This window comes from Toxoplasma gondii, chromosome IX (assembly GCF_000006565.2).
Source record: "Toxoplasma gondii ME49 chromosome IX, whole genome shotgun sequence".
NCBI classification, from domain to species: Eukaryota; Apicomplexa; class Conoidasida; order Eucoccidiorida; family Sarcocystidae; genus Toxoplasma; species Toxoplasma gondii.
In genome coordinates this window covers 1,530,384-1,550,718 of record NC_031477.1, presented here as the reverse complement: position 1 = coordinate 1,550,718, position 20,335 = coordinate 1,530,384, and the positions used below count along the sequence as shown (strand labels likewise).

Below are 20,335 nucleotides of genomic sequence, written 5' to 3'. Positions count from 1 at the left end.
GCAGACGCAAAAGCAACACAGCAGATTATTATCTCCACCGTCTCCCCGTAGTATATGCACCTCGAATTAGCGCTTATCCAGTACCCTGGGGATTCGTGACATGTGGGATGCCATGTTGTTCTGTTTTCGCTGACAGGTGAAACAAAAAACCCACCCGCGGATGGAAAAGAACTGGTTTGCTCGAGAGCTGTATGCGTTCCTCGAGACTCTGCAGCCAGGTCGGGCAAATGAAACACATTTTTTGCCCTCGCTCTAAATAGCGTCTCTGTAGCTTAAAAATGCCTTATCTACAGCGCTGTGAGACTTTTTCCAACCAAACCACCGGGTGTGAGGCCCCCAACCACGCTGCCACACCTTGCTTCTCCGTGTTTAAGTTAACTACGCCAGTTTAGTTGCTTAAACGAAAAAAGAGGTACGGTATTACGGCAAAGCCAAAACTTGGAGGTCGTACACTAGTCCATTAACCCGATTCAAAAAAGCAGCACTCTTCCTGCATAGAGTGCCGTGAAAAACCACCGCCTACTCCCTGGAACGAGGCCACGCGATGGCTGTCTTTCTGAGTGTGGCTTTTCTCCCTTGCCACCAATACGAAGGATTGACAGGCCTCAGCAGACAGTCGTATCATGCCGTTCTTTCAGGCTGTCGGCTGTGGTTGCATAAACCAGGTTTCCTGATATAATTTATACGCGTATGGAAGCCCAACTATGAATTGGGAACAGGACAGGGGTCTACTCGACTCTATTTGATGGCAGATGTTATCGAATAACGAGGATACCTGCAGGTCCTTCCGGCTTAGGCAATGTGGATGTAGGGCTTAGAGAACCTGAATGAAGCGATGACCAATTCGCAGAAAATCCATCGGATTGGAGGCTTGCAAGGCACCAGAAATCTGTCCAGCACGCCTGGACCATAGAGCAAGGAACTTGATATTCTGTTCTGGTTCCCCGGGAGCGAAGATAATACGTAACTCCACTTGGGGACGGAAGTAGGACATGGATTACTGCTAGGAAACACGATAGGCAGCAGACCTCCTTCTGACGTAGCTGTGTGCCTGGCATTGGAGTGTCTGCAACACCCTCTGTGGTTCGTATGGTTTTTCTGCACCCTTCCACGAGGAGAACTGAGATACATAGGGACCTAGCAGGGTGGCGCAAACCGTTGGTGGTCGATCCCGCGATGTTTCTGGACAGCGCTAAAACAAGCTACGCGTGTTGTCATTCAGGGAGGCAACACCGTTCTACCTCGGTGTCGAGTTTCGGCGTTCCATGAAAGTTTTTGTGACCGCCTAGCGTTGACCACCTGTTTTTGTGTGTTCCTCTTGCGGCTCTACTTCGGTCGGCCTTGCGATCACGGACAGAGCTGAGGACGGGCGTTGCACCGGCAAAGCGGCTCCTCGCACAGACAGGCGCACTTCCTGTGACGGGACCCTGTTGCACGTCGAGGCAATGCGCGAAAAAAACAGTGAGGCCGTCGGGTGTCTGCCTTTCCCGCTTGTCAAAGAAGGTTCGAGACCGTCGGAGCTTTGAGTGTGGGTGTATGGGGACACGCCGAAAAACGGAAGGCGGCGTAGATGAGCACTCGGCAGAAATCAGCGTCCGGTTTTTGCATGCGACCCGCCCCCACCGACACACCACGTTTAGACGGCGCATATCGCTTACATCGTTCGACATCCGGTAAGCAGGCGATGGCGAGAGAGAAGCGGGCCACGAGCAGCCTTTTGCCCAGTCACATTCTCAACGAATGCGTTCAGACAAGAACAAAAACAACTCCCATCCGTCTTGCGCGGTAGACAAACAGTGGTCGGCTCGACATAACATCGGTGCACTCGGCCGAAATTTTTCTCGCGGGCAACAGACGAAACGCCCACAGGTGCGTGTTTTTTTCGGAGAGAAATAGCGCGCGATTCGGGCAGATGCCTCTGTCTTCTCTCGTCAAAACCGTGGCCTTTGCAGGTGCGACTGCCGTTCTGGTCTGAAGGCGGGCTACCTAGAGTGTCTGCTGCCTCGCTGGTGGGAAACGGACTCTATTCACACCAAGTGACCGTAGGATGCCATTTGTGCTGGAGGGTTCCAGGGTAGGACGTCCCGACAGATCTGCGTTGCCTGGTGCAGGTGTTTCCTGGTTTGAGGTCGTCCGTACTTTTTCTCTTGACGTTTGCAGTGTCTCTTTGTCGTCTGGTGGTGTCTCACATCCGTGCGGCACTCTCGAGGCCGTTGTGTGCGCATCCCGTCAGTCTGTAATTCCATGTATTGCCTCAATCTACGGTACGTCTTTCGATTCTTCTGTGTTTGCTCAGCGGTGAATCGTAGATCCTCCTTCTCAAGTTCAACCCCTTCCTTGTCAACAAAATGCAGCCTCGTCAACCAGGCGACGAAGCGAAGCAGCTCGCGGAGCTGGAGGTGTGGACATCACAGCTGGGTCGACGGGGACCATAAAATCTGTGTAATTTCGTCCGTGTGCAGTGTGGGTGTGTACGTAGGTTATGCACACATTTGAGTTGATGCTGATTTGCACGAATATCGCTACATTTTTGGCACCTTGTGTAAATGCGCCGGGAAAAATACGTCAAAATGTCCTATTTTTCGTCCCTGGTGCTGCCACCTCGGGACTGTTTCCTTGGCATTCGAAGATACACGGTGGAAAAATAGTCGTACCTACTTCCCCCGATGAAGTGCAAGTCCGTTGGAGCCTCGTATTTGTGTGTGGCAGGGTTTGTGTGACAAGCAGCTGCCCAAAAGCTGCCTTGATTTCAGCACGAACAAATTGGGTCTCTCGTGCGACTCGAAGCAGTAGCGAGAAACCTGAGTTTACCGGGGAGCGGGGAGTGACAAATGTGAGATTTCTGAGCACATGCGGGCCCGGGGAAGAGCTTTTTTTTTAGCATGCAACGATTCTGTATGACAGGCCAAAGAACAACAGTCCTATCTTTTCCAATTCCATGTCCTCTCAGGTCGTTCGCAAAATGATGACCCCGACACGCGAGGTTCTGCTGGAGCTGCACGAAAGCTTCTTGAAGGAGCTACAACGCGTGAGTATTGTGGCCTCTGTTTGACAAATTGCTATTTCATTTCAAGGAGTAACTTTCAGTGGTGGGAAGGCCGTGCACTACCATGCTCTTGCCTCTCTAGCAACCCCCGTTTACACTTTTGTCTCTGTGAAATGATCGAAGCGAGAGAGAATTTCGTTTTCAAGCGTCACGGTACTGACAGTCTTTCAGAACGGAGGTGGGATGACTGTACCGTCTGGTTGCATGACACTCGTGCAAGAAGGCCGTTGCTGTTCTTGTGCGTTCGCTCTCGGTGTCTTCTCGGTTGTGCATATTTGCTGTTTGTTCGAAGCTCTCTCCGCTTCTTCGCCTGCCTCGCTTTCGGGCGCACGAGACAGCTTCGCCTTCATCTCCATTTCGTCGTCTGAAACTGGATTTTGCGCTCAGGGCTTGGAAATGCACAAGAGACACGGCATCACATGGGTGCCTGAGGAATGCTCGATGAAAATGCTGGACAGCTGCGTGTCGAATCTGCCGACTGGTGCCGAAGTCGGCGAGGCATATGCCATCGACTTCGGAGGCTCGACATGCCGGGCTGTTCGTTGTTCTCTTCTTGGCAAGGGCAAAATGGAAATTATTCAAGACAAAATCTGGTAAGCACACTTTAACGAATGGCGTTGGACGCTGTCGCTAGCTGCCGGTTTGTTGAGAGCGAACGAGAAGCTGGCGAGCCTGTCATCGTGGTGCTCAATGTGTGCTTTGCTTTGCGTGTTTACGTACAGCCTGAGAAGCGCGGAACATCGATGCACCAAGGGATTCATGGACAAGAAGGCAGGAGGCAAAGAACTGTTCGACCAATTCGCCATGTGCATCCGCGGCCTGATGGATAGATCCGGAGACCTGAAGAAGGCGGAAGAGACCAACACACCTGTCCCAGTTGGATTCACTTTCTCTTTTCCTTGCGCCCAAGCGGTGAGTTTTTGGAATCGTAAAACAGAGCACTATTGGGTCCTCGATGTCGGTAACTTTCCCGAGAGGAAGAGTGAGGGAACGACACTTTGCTGACATTTCTTCAGGAACTGGCAAGGCCACAAATGCGGCGAGGTGGAAGCCGGGTTTCTGATGTCGTGACTCATACACTTCGAGAAAGCCATCGATTTGTGTTTCCAGGCGTTGAACTCTAGCTTTCTCATTGAGTGGACAAAGGGCTTCGAAACTGGCCGCGAGAACCCGGATCGTGTAGAAGGCAAAGATGTGGCAGTGTTGCTTGCCGATGCACTGCAACGTCATAACGTTCCTGCTGTCTGCAAGGCTATCGTGAACGACACGGTAAGCACATTTTACGTGGAAGCGTGAGAGATCATGGTAGTGTCCGAAGGCATAACTAGCCGTGCAGCGATGGCTCCCTTGATGTGCGCATCCACGCGGGAGTATTCTTTTTTTCTGCTGACTATAGTCTGTTGAGTGGGAAAGCGGTGAGCCGCTCACTGTGAAGCCCGTCTTTGGACTTCGCTTGTCTCTGTCAGGTTGGCACATTGGTGTCTTGCGCATATCAAAGAGTGCCAGGCACTCCGGAGTGCCGTGTTGGACTCATCATCGGCACCGGGTTCAACGCGTGCTACGTGGAACCTGAAGCTAGCAACTATGGCTACACGGGTACCGTCGTGAATATGGAGGCAGGCAACTTCCACAAGGATCTTCCGCGCAACGAAATCGACGTCGAGGTGGGTCTGTGGTGATGCAGGATCTGGAAGATTAACTCTCCTTGCGCACATGCAAGAGTTGGTGTTTCTTTTGAGGACGGTATATGAGGTGCAGTTATGGGCGCTCAATTAGGCTATCCTGTTACATTTGTTCTCTGCGTTCAGGTCGATGAGAAGACACACAACAGAGGCAAACAGCAATTCGAGAAACTCGTGTCGGGCTACTACATCGGCGAAATCGTCCGGGTCGCTGCTGTCAGAGTATTTGGCGCCCGTGCCCCCGAGAAAGCAAGGTAAACAATCTTCTGTGTGGATGTTGAAGGCTGCTGGGCGAGTCCTTGGGTTCTTAGACACCGCGACACGGATTCCCCGAATAACACAGCTTCCGGTTACTGCTGTGTATGTGTTTCTCAGTGTCAGACACTCGATTCATGGTGAAACGGCCTCGACGATCCGTGATGACCATAGCCAGGACAAAGCCGCCAGCATTCAGGCTATCAAGGAGTGCTGGGGTGTGACGATGGACTTGGACGACATCAAGTGCATCTGGGAGATTTGCCGACTCGTCTTCGACCGCTCAGCCGCGTTCGCTGCAACGCTGGCGGTCGCTCTGTGCTACCGAACAGGGGTAAGTTCCGTAGTAACTAAAATTTTTTCCAAACTATCCCGGCGCATTCAGTTCTGATTTTTTCCCGTTCGGGCGCGATTCCTAAACGAGGTGGACGCTGTGATTCTGCTTGTGCTGTTGTGCAGCGACTTGACACCGGATCCACCGTAGGAATTGATGGTGCTTTGTATGTGAAGAACCAGTGGTACCGGGAGGCTGTTGAGTACTACACAAAATTGGTCGCCGGCGACGCGGCGAAAAACATTCACTACTGCATTGCGGATGACGGCTCTGGCAAGGGTGCTGCTCTGATCGCAGATGTGAACTGAGTGTTGGGGCCAGGATGCCCTATGAAGCAACTGGTGTCGCCACAAGCGCACGCATAGCGTCGCGGAATTTCCTGAAGCGGTCCTATGGCTTATACGGTGAAATCCTACCTTTAGCTTACGTTTCTTTTTTTTTGCACGACCCAGCTTGTGGACAAGGGTGTGGCAGGACTTTTTTTCCGGGGGTCAAAATCGCCTGTTATTGCAAGTGTTCCCGTTTTCCCGACGTGTCCTGGAAGAATGTTACTCTCCGAGTGTCAAGCACAGCGGAGGAACGTGCAGTCGATGCCGATTGGAATATGCTATAGATTAAGTACATGTTTCATGGGCTTCGCTGGAGTCACAACGACTCGTGAAATGTATGTTAGATGCACATAGTCGAGGTGCTATTTCATTTAAAACATTCCATGGACAAAATACCGTGAACAGTTTTTAGTAACTGGACCTGTTAGAGGCAGATTGCATTCAGGAGGGAGTCACAATCGAATTGCACACTTGTTTGTGTGCCTTCGTTGTCCTTTTGCTCGTCTAGAGAGTGCTTGCTATCCAGAACCGGGGAACATGGCGTTTGCGAAGGGGTAGTGGCGCCTCGCTGTAGCATCTGCAGCGTGCTGTCAGAGTGCTGTAGCGACATCTGAATACCGTGGCCGCATGGATCAATTGCCCAGGGGCGTACTCGTCGTTGCATGGGATCTACCACAGTCGCATCCGCAGAGTCTGTCGTTTTGTCGGGGCCGGTTGAAGCTGAAGGGGAAATAGGGTTTTGCATATGCTTCGTTGACAGCCTGTTTTGTTCTGTGTGTTGTCGATGGTGGGCGAAAAGCGTTGCACCGCATGTTCCTGTTACATAGCAAGGGCGATCCTGGATACTCTTGGTAGTTACAAGAGCGCTCATGGACGAGGGATGTGGCTGCAATTCGACGGTTTCGTTTTTGACAGAGAGGACCGGGACGTCAGGCGAAGAGGAGGGAGTTCCGTCCAGTTCACTCGCGGTCCTTCCCACCATTTCCGTCTTCACAACAGCGTGGTCTTTTTCTCGCAGTGTGATAGGCGTGGTTTTCTCCGGGTTGAACCGTCGTGTAGACAATGCATCAGACGCCGGGAAGAGCACACTGTCGTACGTTTGTTGTTCATGGGGCTTTTTGTGGGGACAAGAATGTGGTGAACCGGTGAAATGTCCGACTGCACATTCGATATTTCGAGAGAGAATCCACTGATTCCGTTCTGGCGATTTCACGGGCAGGTCTGCGTCACAAACTTGTGACAAGTTGCTGGGTCCCATACTTTTCCTGCACACGTTCTCCTCACCTACTGATGTCATCTCATCTTTATCGAACATAATAACATGACTGTCCTCAAAGTGGTTCATATCCAAGCCGGATTTTGTTCGGTTGTCGGAAAGCGTCTCTGCCGAGCACATCACCCGCAGCTGTGCAGATTCAGCTGAAGCCCGAGGTGCCATGTTGCTGTCAGCCTGGTAGTCCGAACAACTGCTCGACGTGCTCTCTGGACAGCGTGTCCGAGTGCTGGTTGCCGCGGATGGACTGCGACTCTTGGGAGTGGTGTCCAAAACAGTATGTGGCCCCTCTCTATTGTTGAATAGGTCGCACTTTCGGCGTTCCTCGAAGCCGCCAAGGGAGCTGACCCGCTCGACTTCAGTTGGTACAAGCTTATATTCGCTCGTCTGAGGCGGCGTTAGTTGCTTCTGGAATAATGCTGTAGATTGCAGTTCTTGATTATCCCGATGTAGGTGTATATTCGTACCAAACAAGGCGCCAGTGTTTCTCTGAAATGAGTTGTTAAGATGATGTTGGCGACTGTGTTGTCCAGATAGTTACCTTCCCAAATATGCCGCACGCAGAGCTTCAGCGAGCTGCTCTCGTGAGTCCTGAGTCACGGAATCGTACACTCTATAGCGCACCGTACGCTGTAGTCTTACTGATAGTTCGGCGATTCTCTGAGACGATCGATTCAAGTCTTCCTCGATTTCCTTCCGCCGCTCTCTTTCCATCAACACTTCCTCTTTGAGCTTTTCGAGGCTAGCGGACGACTAGGGGCTGTTTTTTTATTTTGTCCCTTGAAAAGCTCTAGAGTGTCATACCGCGATAAGTTGTTCTCTCAGGTGTGTAGTATGCTGCCGATATTTGTGCTCGTCTGCCTGATAGTCGTCCACGGCAGCCTTAAGCGCCTCTAGCTCCATCTGCATTTCAAGCTGCTTTTTCAGAACGTCACTCCGTTCTTTCTTGACATCTTCATTGAACGAGAGCGACATACTGACCGTGGAAAACAAGCCGCGTGTCACCCGGAATGAAAGTACCTTACCGTTCAACGCCTGCTGTAGATCCTCAAATTTCCTAGTCGCTTGGCCTTGCAGTGAGATGATCTTGTCGCACAACGTAGCCGAGGACTCCATATCGTGGTCCCGTGCGCGTGTAAGAGTTTTACAGGCCTTCAGCTCCTGTATCGCACTGTATCTTTCCAGCTCACACTGTTTCAGCCTGGCTTGGATTGACTCTAGGAGATTTTTGAGGTTATCGCGGGTGGCCTGCAGCAGCCTATATGCTCAGCCTCCTTTGTGGATTGGGCAATATGGTCACCTCACCTTCAGTTCATCATTCTCCTTTGACAAAATGCGCGCGTTTTCGCTTGCTATCCCGCACTCGATGGTCCGGTCAACGGCCGCAAGCTCGAGCTCCTTAGCATTGAGATCCGATTTTAGCGAACTGATCTCCAGCCGTAGTTCTACACATTCTGCTTTTTTGCGTCTTTCCGACTCGCTTAGTCTCGCAGCTTCGTCAATAATGTCAAGCAGCTGAGTCTTGTAGCGCACTATGGACAAAATGTCCAAGCACTCCTCCGGTTCAAACATCTTGTCTACAACCATTTTTTCTCCTGCAGATGGACCCAGGAAGAAGCCGTTGCTGGCAAGTACGTCCACACAAACGTGGCGGAGTGGGCGTGAACACTTTTTTTAATCTTGGCCGCTATACATTAGGGCAGCCACCCTTGTCGATGACTATCGTCTTCCATAGACATCCGCCAGGTGTAATTTCAATTCTCTGATAGCTGCCGCTGTTGTTCAGGTCCGAAAACCGGCAGTAGCTACACCGCAAGTAGTTGAACCCTGTATGTATGAAGATCGGCAGGAGAAATGCCGCTCTGTGATGACACCTTCGCCTCCATCGCCAGGCTGCTCTGTTCAGTTGTGAGGAAGGATCCGTTACTTACGCCTTTGTAGCCGTTCCTGGGTGGAGGCTGCGGTAGTCTCTTTGCGGAGTTCGGGGTTTCACCTGAGTTTTTAGGCAAAACAAGAGAACTTGTCAGAGTTCACGACAATGTGGTGACGAACACCGGCTTTTTTGGCGCATTTTACGGCGCGGTTTTGGGTGTGACACGACATTAGGTGGATACATCTTGCGGGACGCAAAAATAATCAGTGGACAGCAAGTGCATTCCGGGCGTGAAACGAAAATAAAGGTATTTGTGTCAACCCCTCCCTAGATTGACGAAGCTGAACGTCATCCGAACGCAAGCAGAATGAACTAGTTGCATTTTTCTGCGGCGCCGTGAGAAAGTTGGCGTCGCTTTTGTCGCGCTCATTCCTACAAAAGGCAGTTATGATGGCAGCCAAATTTAGAGTTACTGTGGTACGGCCGTTTTGAGGTCATGTGCTACTCCGCTCGACCCTTCTGTGGCATACTAGTTACCATGAACGTGTGCAGAAGAAAAACTGTGCAGCTTCATTAGCAAGACATTGCCATGTACATGCTCTCGCGATGGCATTACGAATTGTTGGTTTGGCGAACGGTGTTCAAGTTTCCCTTCTTTAACGCAGAGGTTCGCTCAGTTCAATAGGTTCATAACTCGAGAAAACCACAGGCATCCTCGAGCCTACCGGGATAGCAACGCTGTTGATCCAGGCCTGTGCCATCTGCTAGGTGCTGCAGCGGCATGTTCAGGTGCTCCGGAACCACCGTTTGAGTTTTTCCTTTGATACTGTTCGGAATGGCGCAGCTCAACTCGTCGTGAAGGCACATATCGTGACAACGTTTGCTGCCGGGTAGCAACATATTAGTGGACGACCAAACGATGCGCTGTTTCTTTAGAAAACGATCAGCGGCTGACAAGACTGGTGGCTGTGGTTGTTGAGACTTTGCCATGCTGGCTGGTGAGAGAGGGTGTGCCCGGCGCCTGCAAAGAAAGGAACTACTAGATGACACTTGATCTACGGGAATCCCTAGAATCAACCCTTCCTCACATTGATATTCCCACACATGCCTGTTTTTCGTTGTGGCAACATGATATCTTGAAAATGCGATACTATCGGTGCATTCGCGAGTTGGCGCGAAGCATGCTGGAGCTCCAGCCAATGCCAAGCACTGCGTGAACAGGTTGGAATCGGCCACCAACAGAAAAACAGCAGGCATGCCTGTAGCGGTGATGCATGCAACTCGCGTCGTCTCTGTCGCTATTCCCGGTGGCCGAGACAGGGCAAATGAAACGAATTCAAGAGTTGGTCTGCCAGCGAGAAGCTAGTGTTTTCTTGAACAACTCAACTTTTTGCGTAGCTACCCCTTGACATTTTTGAGGGGTGGTGGTGCCGCGGACGACGACTTTTTATGGGTTGCAGACGGCTGGCGCTGCGGCGGTTTCGCTTGTGGACATCTGATTGTTCGTGACATTCATGAAATGTTCCTTCTGCGTTTCATTCTTGGCGGCGGAGCAACTGTGTAGCGTACTTGACCTTTGTGTATTGCGCTTTTTTTCGTTCAAGTGCGAACGGGTGCCCGGGGTCGATGTCCCCTCGGAAAGTGTCGTCTTTTGCGTGGTAAAGGCAGGAGGGTGTGTCCTCCTGTCGTAGGGAGAGGTAGTCAGACATGTTGCGTGTCTTCCTTGTCTCGAGTTTCCTTGCCAGCCTGCTTTGGCACAGACACGCGTGAGAAGCCTCGCTGGCCGCGGTCTACTTCCGCATCCGTAGTCCACCATGTGATCGCCACATGGTTCCATCTTCTCGCTGCTGAGTTTTTTTCAGTGTTCTCTCCTCGTGTATCGACGACCGTGTTTCGCTTCGGCTCAGGCCTGCGTCTGCGGGGACCCGGCTCCACCCCGTGAAGGCTTTTCTTCCGCAGTTCTTGCGTGTCCGTCCCTACCCCGGCGCCCTCTTCTGGGAAGGCAGATAGCAACTCACCGCATTCGCTCCGTTTCGCCATGCACGGAAGTCCTTACCGGCCGCCTCGTCTCAGCTCGATGGAGGACCGCGCGAAGCGTCCCGACCCCCAGGGCTGGGCGGTCGTCCAGACACCTGAGTCGACAGCCGCGCTCGGGTACGGGACGCCTGGCTACCCTGCTGCTGGCCCGTCGATCACGCCGATTTTTTCCTCGGCGGCTGGCAACGCGGGGCCCCGTCCCTTCTGTGCGGAGGCGTTTCTTTCCCTGAGCCCTGTCGAGAGCCAACACAACAGCAGCGCGGGTTCCTTTCAGCGCCGTGACTCCGTCAGCTCCGGCTTTTCCCAGGGCGAGAGTACAGGTTCGCCGTCGGTTTCTGGGAGCTTGGAGCAGGCGTCGCGGCTGAGTCGCTCGCAGAAACCCTTGAGCAGTTTGAGGACCTCGGTCTCAGTTCCGAACTTTTTCCACGCGAAGCCGACTTCGCTCTTGAGGAAGAAATGCCGCGAGTCTGACGCAGGTGTGGGCGTCGCGCGGGAAGGCGCGTTCTGGGGCGACTTCTTGGACGACGATGACAAAGACACCTCTTCTCCAACTCCTGGCTCCGGATCACTGAGGCCGCTGCACGCGTCGCCTTCGCTCTCGGGGCTCTCCGGCCTGCCCAGTCCGCTGCCTTCACACCGAAGTGCGGAGGGCTGTGCCGCCCCCGCGTCCCACTCCGACTCCAAACCGGAGCGAAAGGGATCTTCAGGGTCTTTTTCTCGCCGCAGTTTCTTCCAAAAGCCACTCCGTCGCACCATCTCCAAATGCGGGACTCGCGTCGAGAGCTGCCCGGACTTCTGTGAGCAAAACAGAGGCACACTCGCGCTCTCCCCAGCGGCCAGCCTTGCAGGGGAAGGCGAGTCCCTCAGCTCGTCTTCGTCTGTAGGCACAGACCTCTCGCAACTGGCAGGTGAAGAGCCGTCAACCGCGTCGGTCCCCGTCCTCTCGGGCGGGTCCAGCGCCGCTTCTGTCCCCACGATCTTTGGAGGCGCTTCAATTCGCCAGGTCCGCAGTTCCCCCTCGCTTCAAGGCATCCCTCCCGTCGCCACCTCCACCACCTGCCCGCCACCGAGTCTCTCACGCATGTAAGGCTGAGGCTCCAGAAAGAGACCCATCTACGAACTGTTGAAATATCGCTGCTGGACGACTGCCTTCCAAACAACCGTCGGGTCCTCTGGTCGGACCAGAAACCATTCGAAACGAGTGGCCAGCCTCTCTTCGAATACGTATATATCTGTATATATATATATATATATATATATATATATATATATATGGGCCATGTGAAGAGCTTAAACCCTACACTGAATGAGAGAGGTGTGCAGCTTACATCCTCGAGTACATAGATTTCTCTCTATTAACGATATTGAAGCGGTCTCCCAAACTCGCTTCGTGTATAGGGGCCTCAAGCTTCTGAGATGATCAGCCGTAGTCGGGTGCCGCTGGACAGTTGAGCACCTGAGTCCCGTCACACTATGTAGACCACAGGGCCGCGACCAGACTCCCAAAGTAAACCTGGCGTTTGGACGCCGTCGTTCAGAACTTGTCTGAATTTTGTGGCGATTCGAGGAGACTGCTCTGTCCGTTGGAAAGCAGCGGTGTGTCGCACAACGGCCTCTCTTTCAGAGTGGAAGTTTGCTCGGGATAACCCTTTTTCTCGACAGGAGTCTTTGCAGCTTCCTGCCACTCGAGCAAGACACGTCGCCGAGAGAAGAGAAGGAGACTTTGTGTGCATTTCAAAAGAGACCAAAGCAGCAGTGGGGAGAACTCGAGGCTCGATCTCTCGTCAAACTCTAATGGCGTTTCGCTTTAACACTCTCACGACCTTCCCTCCCTGTTTCTCTTCCCGCACGTTCCTCCATTCCTTCTCTTTTTCTTCCTCTGGACGCCTGTGACTCGGGGTCAGAGCGAGAGCTTTCGGACTCCTTTCGTGTAGACTTGTTGTGTTGTTTTCAGTCTGACAATAGAATACACGCGTAGATATCCGCTTTCCTAGACCCGAGGTAAAATACCTGAATCTTGCTTGAACTCTTTCCGTTCATTTTCTCAACGTGTTGTGTCTCTTTGTCGGTTCCGAGCAGCCAGGCGTCTGAGCTAGAGCAGACGATTGGAACTGAGTTCCTTTCCTCTCTCTCTGCGCGGCGGCTGCGCCTCGCGTCTGATTCGGCGCCTCCAACGCGACCAACGTTCCCCGGATGGACGCAGCAACCCCAGAGCCGCCAGACATCCACTCGCGGCTCGATTTCTCGGCGTCTCTCCATTCGCCAGCTGGTGCAGCGGTCCTCGGGTGTACATGCACCCCAGTCGACCGCCGCGTTTGCGAAGGGCGGCGAAGGCCCGAACGCGCTCCAGGCGGTCGGAGACAGGCCGCAGGCCTCGGGGCGCTTCGGCACCTGCGACTCTGATCCTGGCTTCGACGCGGATGCTCTCCGCGTCGGAGAAGTTTCTGCTGTCCCAGAGGAAGTCAACGGCCACGAAGAATCCGGATCTTCTCACGGGTACACACAGGGAAAAAAAACAGGACCACAACCTTCGTTTATACATACATACACATTTTTGCACATGTACACATATTTACATGTATGTACATATATATGTACATATATATGTTTATACATGGGGTCATAGAACTGCGTGTGCGCAGATTTGGAACAATCTTGTTTCGGCATAAATGTGACCGAAAGAACTTGGCGTGAAGTGCGTTTTTTTTCGCGAATAAGTCTCACAGTGTTACGCGAATTCGTACGCACATGTATCGTTTTCTTCAAACTGGTACTTCTTTGTGTAGGGGCAGAGATGAGCGGCCCTGGGCCCGTTGTCGACGTCGAGTGTATCGTCAGCATTCTGGAATGCTTCTTTTGCTTTTTTCAGATCTTCACCTGAGTCAGAAGGCCTCTCCGACGGCGATGGCGGGGGTGTAGCGGAGCGCAGCTCTTGAGCGCGGTTGGAGTATTTTTCGATTTTTTTTAAAGATCATGCGTTCTCTTCGACAGGAAAAGGATGTTTTCAGGTGTCTCCGGCGCATCGCAAAAGAATCTGGTCCTTCTGTTTCGCCATTCATTTGTCTACTCTCTGACCTGTGGCTTCTGAACTTCCCGGTAACACGGGCAGCGGCTATCCACTGTTCTGTTCCTTCAACTTCCTGTACAAACACCTGCAGTTTATATGATCGGCGCTTCACAGTTGATGAATTGTGTAGGCGCGTATGTATCACGCGCAGGTGCTATGTACAAATCCCCTGTACAGATTATATTTGTACATGCATATGATCGATTTCTTATACTACATTTTCGATAAGACATGTCTATAGCTGACGTATCAAATACACTGGGTGTGGTGTGTCTGTGCTAGGAAGGGTGAACACGCAGGCGCGGACAGTTCCGGCGCGGCAAAGAGAATGCAGAAACTCGGCAATGTAGCTGTCTCCGAAAAATCAATGTCAATCGTACACTGGCGCGTCCTAGAGCTCTCAAAGACGACAATGGAAAACGACCATTCGAAAACTCCATCCTCATTGATATACACCCAAGGATTCATACAGCTAAAATTGAAGTTTCACTCGAGAGGGTAGACCGCGAAAGCCGTTTTCATTCTTGCGACCACAGGCTTATACATTTTCATGGAGACTCAAGTGAACATAGAGTGGAAAGCACAGAAGGCCTCACCAGTTCCCCCACCGTTATGTAAATCGAGCTGAATTTTATGTACAGATCAGACGAGACAATCGTGGCAATCACGAAAAACTGCAACGGTACGCGACAATCGCCACCGCGAAGTCACTGGAAGGGAGACCCCGCTCAGGGTGTATCAACAGCGAAGCCAAGGCGACAGAACACCCCGGTGGAAAAGCCAGCTAGGACTGTGTATTGTTTTCGAGTGCGACTATATTTGCCTGTTAAGGCTGTTTGTGAAGTTTCACGAATCATGTAATGCCTGCGATCTTAACCTGAGTTGCGGCATTCGTGCAGAGCTCGAGGAATGCAAGAGTTACTATATATAAACGAGGGAATCCTGACAAAGTGGACGCGGTGGATGCTTGTCATCTACGTAGACGACTGCTTGTCAAGATCCTTGTACCTAGTTAGCTCACAGGATATTTAAAAGAGGTTCTTGGAGATGACAAACGCGAAGTTTTTCCGAAAGTCCAGAAAGACTCGAGACTTCTTCACACACAGGAGAGGCCGGAGCAGTGTGAACGCCATCTGCGGCGAATTCTTTGCCGAGCACTGTTGCCTTATCTCCTCGCAGCTAGAAGGGGAACTCGAAAAAAGGGAACACGCAACAAGGTGACGAGAACGGCGGAAACCCAGAAGAACGAATCGAGAAGAAAGAAACGAGAAGGCCAAGAAGACAGAAAAAGAAAGGGTTGAGACAACGGCATAGTGAATCGGAAGGAAGCGACAGCTGCGTGTACACTCTTCTTTCTCGAAGAAGCCAAGAGTTCTCTGAAACAGAAGGAATGATGGTTTCTTAAAACTCTCTCCACGCGTGGATGCACTTCGCTCGCGGCTTGTGGGGATCCACGGGGAAGCGACATCGACTCTCATTCGCTTGTTTCATCACCTTGCACAAAAGAGAAGTCGAAATGGAGGTTCTTTTCCTGCTGACTCTCGCTCCCATTTCTCTTCTCACATGCGCCTTTCTCTGCGCAGAAGCTCGCTTCTTCTCCTTTTTTCCATACTCTTCCGTCACCCTTACCCACTGGAGACAGTTCCTCATTCTCTCTTCACCTTCTCTCTTCTCATTCTCTTTCTCATTCTCTTTCCATCTTCTCCATAGATATCTGGCTTCATCGCCTGCCGTGGCCCTTGTCTGCCCCGCGGATCTTGTCCTCGCTGTCGCTTTCTTCTCCCTCCCAGGCGTCGCGACACCCCCGCCCTGCACTTTCTTCCTCTTCGTCGTCTTCTTCGTCGTCTCCTTCACGAACTTTCAGAGGACCCGTGTACGGCTGAGGAGGGGGAGGCCGAGGGACGTTTGGGACATGACTGGCGGAGTAGAAGGGGAGTGGCGGCTCCTTGCGGGGCGCCGGCTTCTGCGACGGACCGTCTGGTCCCTGGCGGTCGAAGGCCTCGAAGGCGGGGTGTTGGGCTCGACGCACGCTTTTGAACTTCGCCGACTCCGCGCAAAACGCCACTCCCTCCGACGGATCTCTAAAGGGAGGCAGCAAAGAAGACATCGCAGGATGACTCTGAGCCTGTGCCTCCTCACTGCCGTCCTTCAGTCTAACGCGAAAAAGGCAGAAATCGAACTCGCTTCATGGACGGCCGGGAAAGGGTGCGAAAACGCACACCTCACACAAGAGAGGGAGAACCGCGACTTGTCTGTACCGTGCAGTGGCCAGCGGAGAGAAGGGGAGGGATCTCCAGGAAACGCGAGAGGCGAGGTCAGACGCGAGAAGAAGAGGAGAAATAGCTGGCTCCCAGAAACTGCACCTGACAACTTCCTGAAGCAGGAACGGGGACCCCTGGAGTCCAAGGTGGCTGTTATCACGAGTCTTTCCAACGAAAGGCACAAAGTATATGCATTGTTCACATCCACGACACTGGCGGCGAGATCTGTGAAGTTCACACATCTATATAAACTGGAAAAACGAGAATAAAACTTCAGACGTTTCATGCAGGTTCGGCATACACGTATAAATCCTTCTGCAGATCGACGTCTGCGTGCTCCGCCATGAACGCATGCAGACGGCCGCTTTCTACCGCCACGCGGCCTGTGGAGGTTCGCAGGGTACATGCACTTTCAAGAGGGGAGAACTTCACACAAATCGATGGGCCGTTCGCATGGACGTCACCACCAGGTCCAGGCGTTTTCAGTGTGGTGCCTCCGCGGCTGAGCGTCCGTTCCTCGTCACTTCGCTGAGACGCGCGGGGGGCCGGGCCAGCGGCCAAACCGAGCACTGGACAGCTGGGTTGACGAACAACGGTTTTGACGGAGACGATTTCCGAGAACAGGAAGCGACAAACACTCGCGACTCGACGGTCTCTCTGTACACACCTGTGCGCCTCCTCCAGCTGAGGAAAGGCACGCACTGTCACAGTCTTTGGGGCTGTCCGCGGTGGCAACGCTCCCACAGAAAGCCCCCCGCTATACGCAGTCTTTCGCTCGCGGGGGGGAGGGGGGGTGGGGGGGGGGGACTTCGTCACGCGCTTACGCGTTTCGTCTGGCCTGTCGTCTGAGAACGGAGAAGAGGGGCTTCTCCGTCTTCACTTCGCCCTTGTATTCGCCGAGCATGCCGTCCATTTGAACGACATGCTCGTGGAAGCCTGTGCATCTCCACGCGCACAGACAGCGGCGGAGCTCCTTGGAGCACTCCGAGAAGCACCGCGGCGAACAGAAGCCGCCGACGCGCTGGTAGTCCGCGATCTGTCTGTGGCGAGGCATCAGACTGACGGCGATCCGCCCGACGTAGCTCCGCTTCCGTCCGAGGGAAGAAACCAAGTAGGCGCCGCCTCCGGAGGCAGAAGAACCGGTCTGAAAGGGAGACAGAGGCGTCTGCGGGACCTGACTCTCGCGGCTGTTCTCCCGCAAGAAAATGCGCCGCTGGAGAGCAGATGCGCCTTCCAACTTCGAGAGAGCAGCGATGAGCAGTGCGCGGCCGCCGTTGCGCCAGTCGATCGGGTACCGCGGAACCAGAGCTGCGGGGACCTGAGAGGAAACGCCAGAGAAACACATGCACGCGTGGATTTACGCACAGACGCGGGGGAGCGGAGAGAGAAAAAGAGAGCGAGAAAGAGGCGCAGAAACGAGAGCGAAGGAGGGAAGGCGAAGAGAGAGAGGACGGGGAGACAGACAGTGGAACAGCGAGAAGAGAAGAGCAACAGACAGAAGAAAAAGGAAGCAGAAAGAGAGCAAGAGAGGAAGAACGTGGAGAGCAAAGAGGAGAGAGAGGGAGACCATACACGTACGGCGAGTACGACGCGAATGGAGGAAAGGTCGACACAAGTGAAAAGAAAGTTGGAAAAAAACGAAAAACACTCACTTTCGTTGTGGGGTAGACGGGGTCGTACAGAACTTTTTTGTGCCAGTGGTTGCCTGTAAAAGAGAGAAAAACAGATTCACTCACGTCCAGGTGTCTCAAGTTAATTTGGATTATTTAGATTACAACAACCGACTTTTTCGAACTCAAATACAGAGATACTGCTACACACAGAGAATCTATTCTCAAACTAAACCACCAACAGACGACCTTCTTCCCCACCCTACGCCTCTGAAATTCTGCTTTACACAGATGCCTATATATATATATATACATATACATATATATATATATATATATATATATATATATATATATATATATATAAACGCATGCAGCTGCAAAGGCGTGAATACACAATTATATAATTTGATGCGTTTGCCAAGTGGCGCACGGGACTGTGGCGAATTGCGAGAGCCGTATGGACAGGCGTCTCTTGCGTCCTCCCGCGGGTGGGGGCAATGAAACAAAGACTCCTTTCTTTGCTCGACGACATTTTTTTCCTTTTTCCCTTGGAAAGCAAGTTCCAGACACTGTTCTGGAGATCCATCGACCCGCTTCTCTTTCGCCTCTCTCTCCTTTCTCTGACTTTTCTCCTTTCTCTCCACGCTCTTATTCTCTTCCTGTCTTTCTTCTTCCTCTTCCGACAGTTATCGTGCTCTCTTTCTGTCCATCATCTCTCTCGAGTCTCCTTTTCTCCCTCTCTCTCCTTCTTTCTCTTTCCCTCTTTCTCCGCTCTCCACCTCCCTCATTCTCGCCTGCCCTTTCGCTGCCTCCACATCCACCTTTGCTCGCTCGAGGCCGACAAGGCCTTCTCGCAGGATCGACACCGTTCTTTTGCCGAGCAAAGTGTCTCCTTCCTCACCTCGGTACCCAGTGGGCTTCCGACCCGTTGGCGCGGGAGGCGGCGAGGCCTTGAAGATTTTAAAGGGCGCAGGCGTCGCCATCTTCTCCAGCTGAATCGCTCCGATCACGTTCTTCCGGAGCAATACGTTCCACAATTCACGATCTGCGGGGGCAAAGCGCGTCTCCCTCCTACTCTTTTTTCTCCCCACGCATGTACACACACTTGCGAGAAACACACCAATGCATACAATATATATATATATATATATATGTAATTCGGGCATACGAATACATAAATATATATATATATATATATATATATATATATATATAATCTTTGCGGGTGACGAGGAAGGCAGACGAGGTCGACTGTTCTCAGACACGAGAGAGAAGTCGAGCGCAGGTTGATGAGAAGGAAAGAAGAGAGGAGAGGCTGCCCGAGGCGAAGGTCGCGTAGGGGAGAGCAGACCAAGAAGAAGTGGAGGAGAGAGACAAGGACGAAAGAGTTCCTCAGGACGGCAACAGGAGTTTCTGGGCGCAGAACGTGTCTGCTGGTGTCTCAGGTCGTTGCCGCAGATCGGAGACAGCAGGGGCTGGGCGTCCGAGCTTTGCTCCCTCCTGCCTCCTAACTTGTTGCTTTCCTTTCCTTCTCCATTTTCGTCTGTCTGCGTTGGTGGATTTCAGAAGAGATCGACTGAGCTGCAGAAACCTTCTCGCCAGCTCCTTCTCTGTGCATGAAGAGGTCTTTGTTCGCCCGCGGCTTATCTCTGGGAGAAGAGAGCGTCTCCTGTCTTCCTGTTCAAGGGGAAAGCGGGAGACATCCGAAGAAAGACGTGTGCCTCTACAGGAAGCAGAGAGACCGGAAAAGAAGACACAACGAGCGAGAGAGGCAACAAGGACCAAGCCAGTCGAGGGCGAGAGGAGCGCAGAGCCGACACCGAACGAGAAGTTGTAGCCACATGCAGCGATGGCTTGCTTCGACACACGGACTCGCCTTTTTCTGCGAAGAACAGACTCGCACAGATGAACCTCTGCGTCTCGGTGTCCGAGAGTCGACAGGAAAAAGAAAAAAAGACGCATGCGGCGCATGGAGAGACCCGCAAAGTCGCCTGCAAACCTGCGTGGGGCCCAGGACAAGGTCGAGGAGGAAGACGAGGCAGCGCTCGAAAACACTCGCCGCTTTTCGGGTGTAAAGACACCCAAAAAGGTGGAACGCTTGCTTCCTGTGCTTTCTCGTCTGCACGCGGACGCTTTCACATCTTTCTGCGAAAACCGACTCATTCCCTGGCTGCTCCAACCTCGCCCGCGCTCGGCGAGGCGCAGACGACAAAGCCACACAGAGGCCCCGAGAGAAGACAAAGAAGACCGAGAGAGAGAGCTGAGAAAAACGAGAGAGACGAGACGCAGACAGGGAGAGACGAAAAGCGGCTTCTCTCTCCACTTCCACGCCCGAGTTTCTGCACTCTTCCCCCCTCTTTTGACTCCGCCCAGCCAATTTCGTGTGCCTATATCGAAAGCGTCGCGGCCTGCACGTTCTCCCGGAGACAAAATACGCTCTTTTATCTCTGATATTTGGAGATGGTACCAACCACGCAGCTTCTATCCTTTGCTCGAAGCCCAGAGACTCGCGTTCTCTTCTCTACGTCAACTTCTGCAAAGGACCGCTGCTGAACCGCCTGCCCG

General features: G+C 52.6%; 5 protein-coding genes across 5 annotated transcripts; 2 read left to right on the top strand and 3 right to left on the bottom strand.

Moving 5' to 3' along the window:
* The first annotated feature begins 1,735 nt into the window (after positions 1-1,735).
* On the top strand, positions 1,736-6,994 carry TGME49_265450 (hexokinase). Its single transcript, XM_002368633.2, has 10 exons — positions 1,736-1,869; positions 2,297-2,399; positions 2,951-3,028; positions 3,434-3,639; positions 3,769-3,958; positions 4,157-4,315; positions 4,513-4,710; positions 4,855-4,982; positions 5,104-5,317; positions 5,443-6,994. The coding sequence occupies exons 2-10, from the start codon at positions 2,349-2,351 to the stop codon at positions 5,623-5,625; spliced, it is 1,407 nt and encodes a 468-aa protein (XP_002368674.1). The 5' UTR covers positions 1,736-1,869; positions 2,297-2,348; the 3' UTR covers positions 5,626-6,994.
* Positions 5,915-8,738, bottom strand: TGME49_265455 (hypothetical protein). Its single transcript, XM_018781402.1, has 9 exons — positions 8,225-8,738; positions 7,945-8,167; positions 7,724-7,872; positions 7,461-7,672; positions 7,387-7,408; positions 6,931-7,327; positions 6,470-6,867; positions 6,299-6,417; positions 5,915-6,256 (listed from the first exon to the last, which is right to left on the bottom strand). Exons 1-8 carry the CDS (start codon positions 8,504-8,506, stop codon positions 6,316-6,318), a joined length of 1,785 nt encoding a protein of 594 aa, XP_018636299.1. The 5' UTR covers positions 8,507-8,738; the 3' UTR covers positions 5,915-6,256; positions 6,299-6,315.
* A 1,389-nt stretch (positions 8,739-10,127) lies between these two features.
* Positions 10,128-14,355, top strand: TGME49_265460 (hypothetical protein). Its single transcript, XM_002368634.2, has 3 exons — positions 10,128-11,912; positions 12,909-13,325; positions 13,699-14,355. The coding sequence occupies exons 1-3, from the start codon at positions 10,831-10,833 to the stop codon at positions 13,763-13,765; spliced, it is 1,566 nt and encodes a 521-aa protein (XP_002368675.1). The 5' UTR covers positions 10,128-10,830; the 3' UTR covers positions 13,766-14,355.
* Positions 14,356-15,308: 953 nt separating this feature from the next.
* Positions 15,309-18,936, bottom strand: TGME49_265470 (hypothetical protein; the record flags this gene model as incomplete). Its single annotated transcript, XM_018781403.1, has 4 exons — positions 15,309-15,977; positions 16,982-17,475; positions 17,810-17,862; positions 18,672-18,936. The coding sequence occupies 4 exons, from the start codon at positions 18,934-18,936 to the stop codon at positions 15,617-15,619; spliced, it is 1,173 nt and encodes a 390-aa protein (XP_018636298.1). The 3' UTR covers positions 15,309-15,616.
* A 54-nt stretch (positions 18,937-18,990) lies between these two features.
* Positions 18,991-20,247, bottom strand: TGME49_265480 (hypothetical protein). The gene has a single exon (XM_002368636.2). It carries the CDS (start codon positions 19,931-19,933, stop codon positions 19,163-19,165), a length of 771 nt encoding a protein of 256 aa, XP_002368677.1. The 5' UTR covers positions 19,934-20,247; the 3' UTR covers positions 18,991-19,162.
* Between the last annotated feature and the right edge of the window lie 88 nt (positions 20,248-20,335).

Excerpts from the sequence above, each read along its gene's own strand:
- TGME49_265450 (XM_002368633.2), top strand. The coding sequence starts at position 2,349 with ATGCAGCCTCGTCAACCAGGCGACGAAGCGAAGCAGCTCGCGGAGCTG. Across the intron at positions 3,640-3,768 it reads ATTATTCAAGACAAAATCTG|CCTGAGAAGCGCGGAACATC; the intron begins GTAAGCACACTT and ends GTTTACGTACAG. Across the intron at positions 4,316-4,512 it reads AGGCTATCGTGAACGACACG|GTTGGCACATTGGTGTCTTG; the intron begins GTAAGCACATTT and ends TGTCTCTGTCAG.
- TGME49_265460 (XM_002368634.2), top strand. The coding sequence starts at position 10,831 with ATGCACGGAAGTCCTTACCGGCCGCCTCGTCTCAGCTCGATGGAGGAC. Across the intron at positions 11,913-12,908 it reads CCACCGAGTCTCTCACGCAT|CCAGGCGTCTGAGCTAGAGC; the intron begins GTAAGGCTGAGG and ends GGTTCCGAGCAG. Across the intron at positions 13,326-13,698 it reads GAATCCGGATCTTCTCACGG|ATCTTCACCTGAGTCAGAAG; the intron begins GTACACACAGGG and ends TGCTTTTTTCAG.
- TGME49_265455 (XM_018781402.1), bottom strand. The coding sequence starts at position 8,506 with ATGGTTGTAGACAAGATGTTTGAACCGGAGGAGTGCTTGGACATTTTG. Across the intron at positions 7,328-7,386 it reads AAACACTGGCGCCTTGTTTG|AAGCAACTAACGCCGCCTCA; the intron begins GTACGAATATAC and ends GCATTATTCCAG. Across the intron at positions 6,868-6,930 it reads AGATGAGATGACATCAGTAG|ACCTGCCCGTGAAATCGCCA; the intron begins GTGAGGAGAACG and ends TTTGTGACGCAG.
- TGME49_265480 (XM_002368636.2), bottom strand. The coding sequence starts at position 19,933 with ATGAGTCGGTTTTCGCAGAAAGATGTGAAAGCGTCCGCGTGCAGACGA.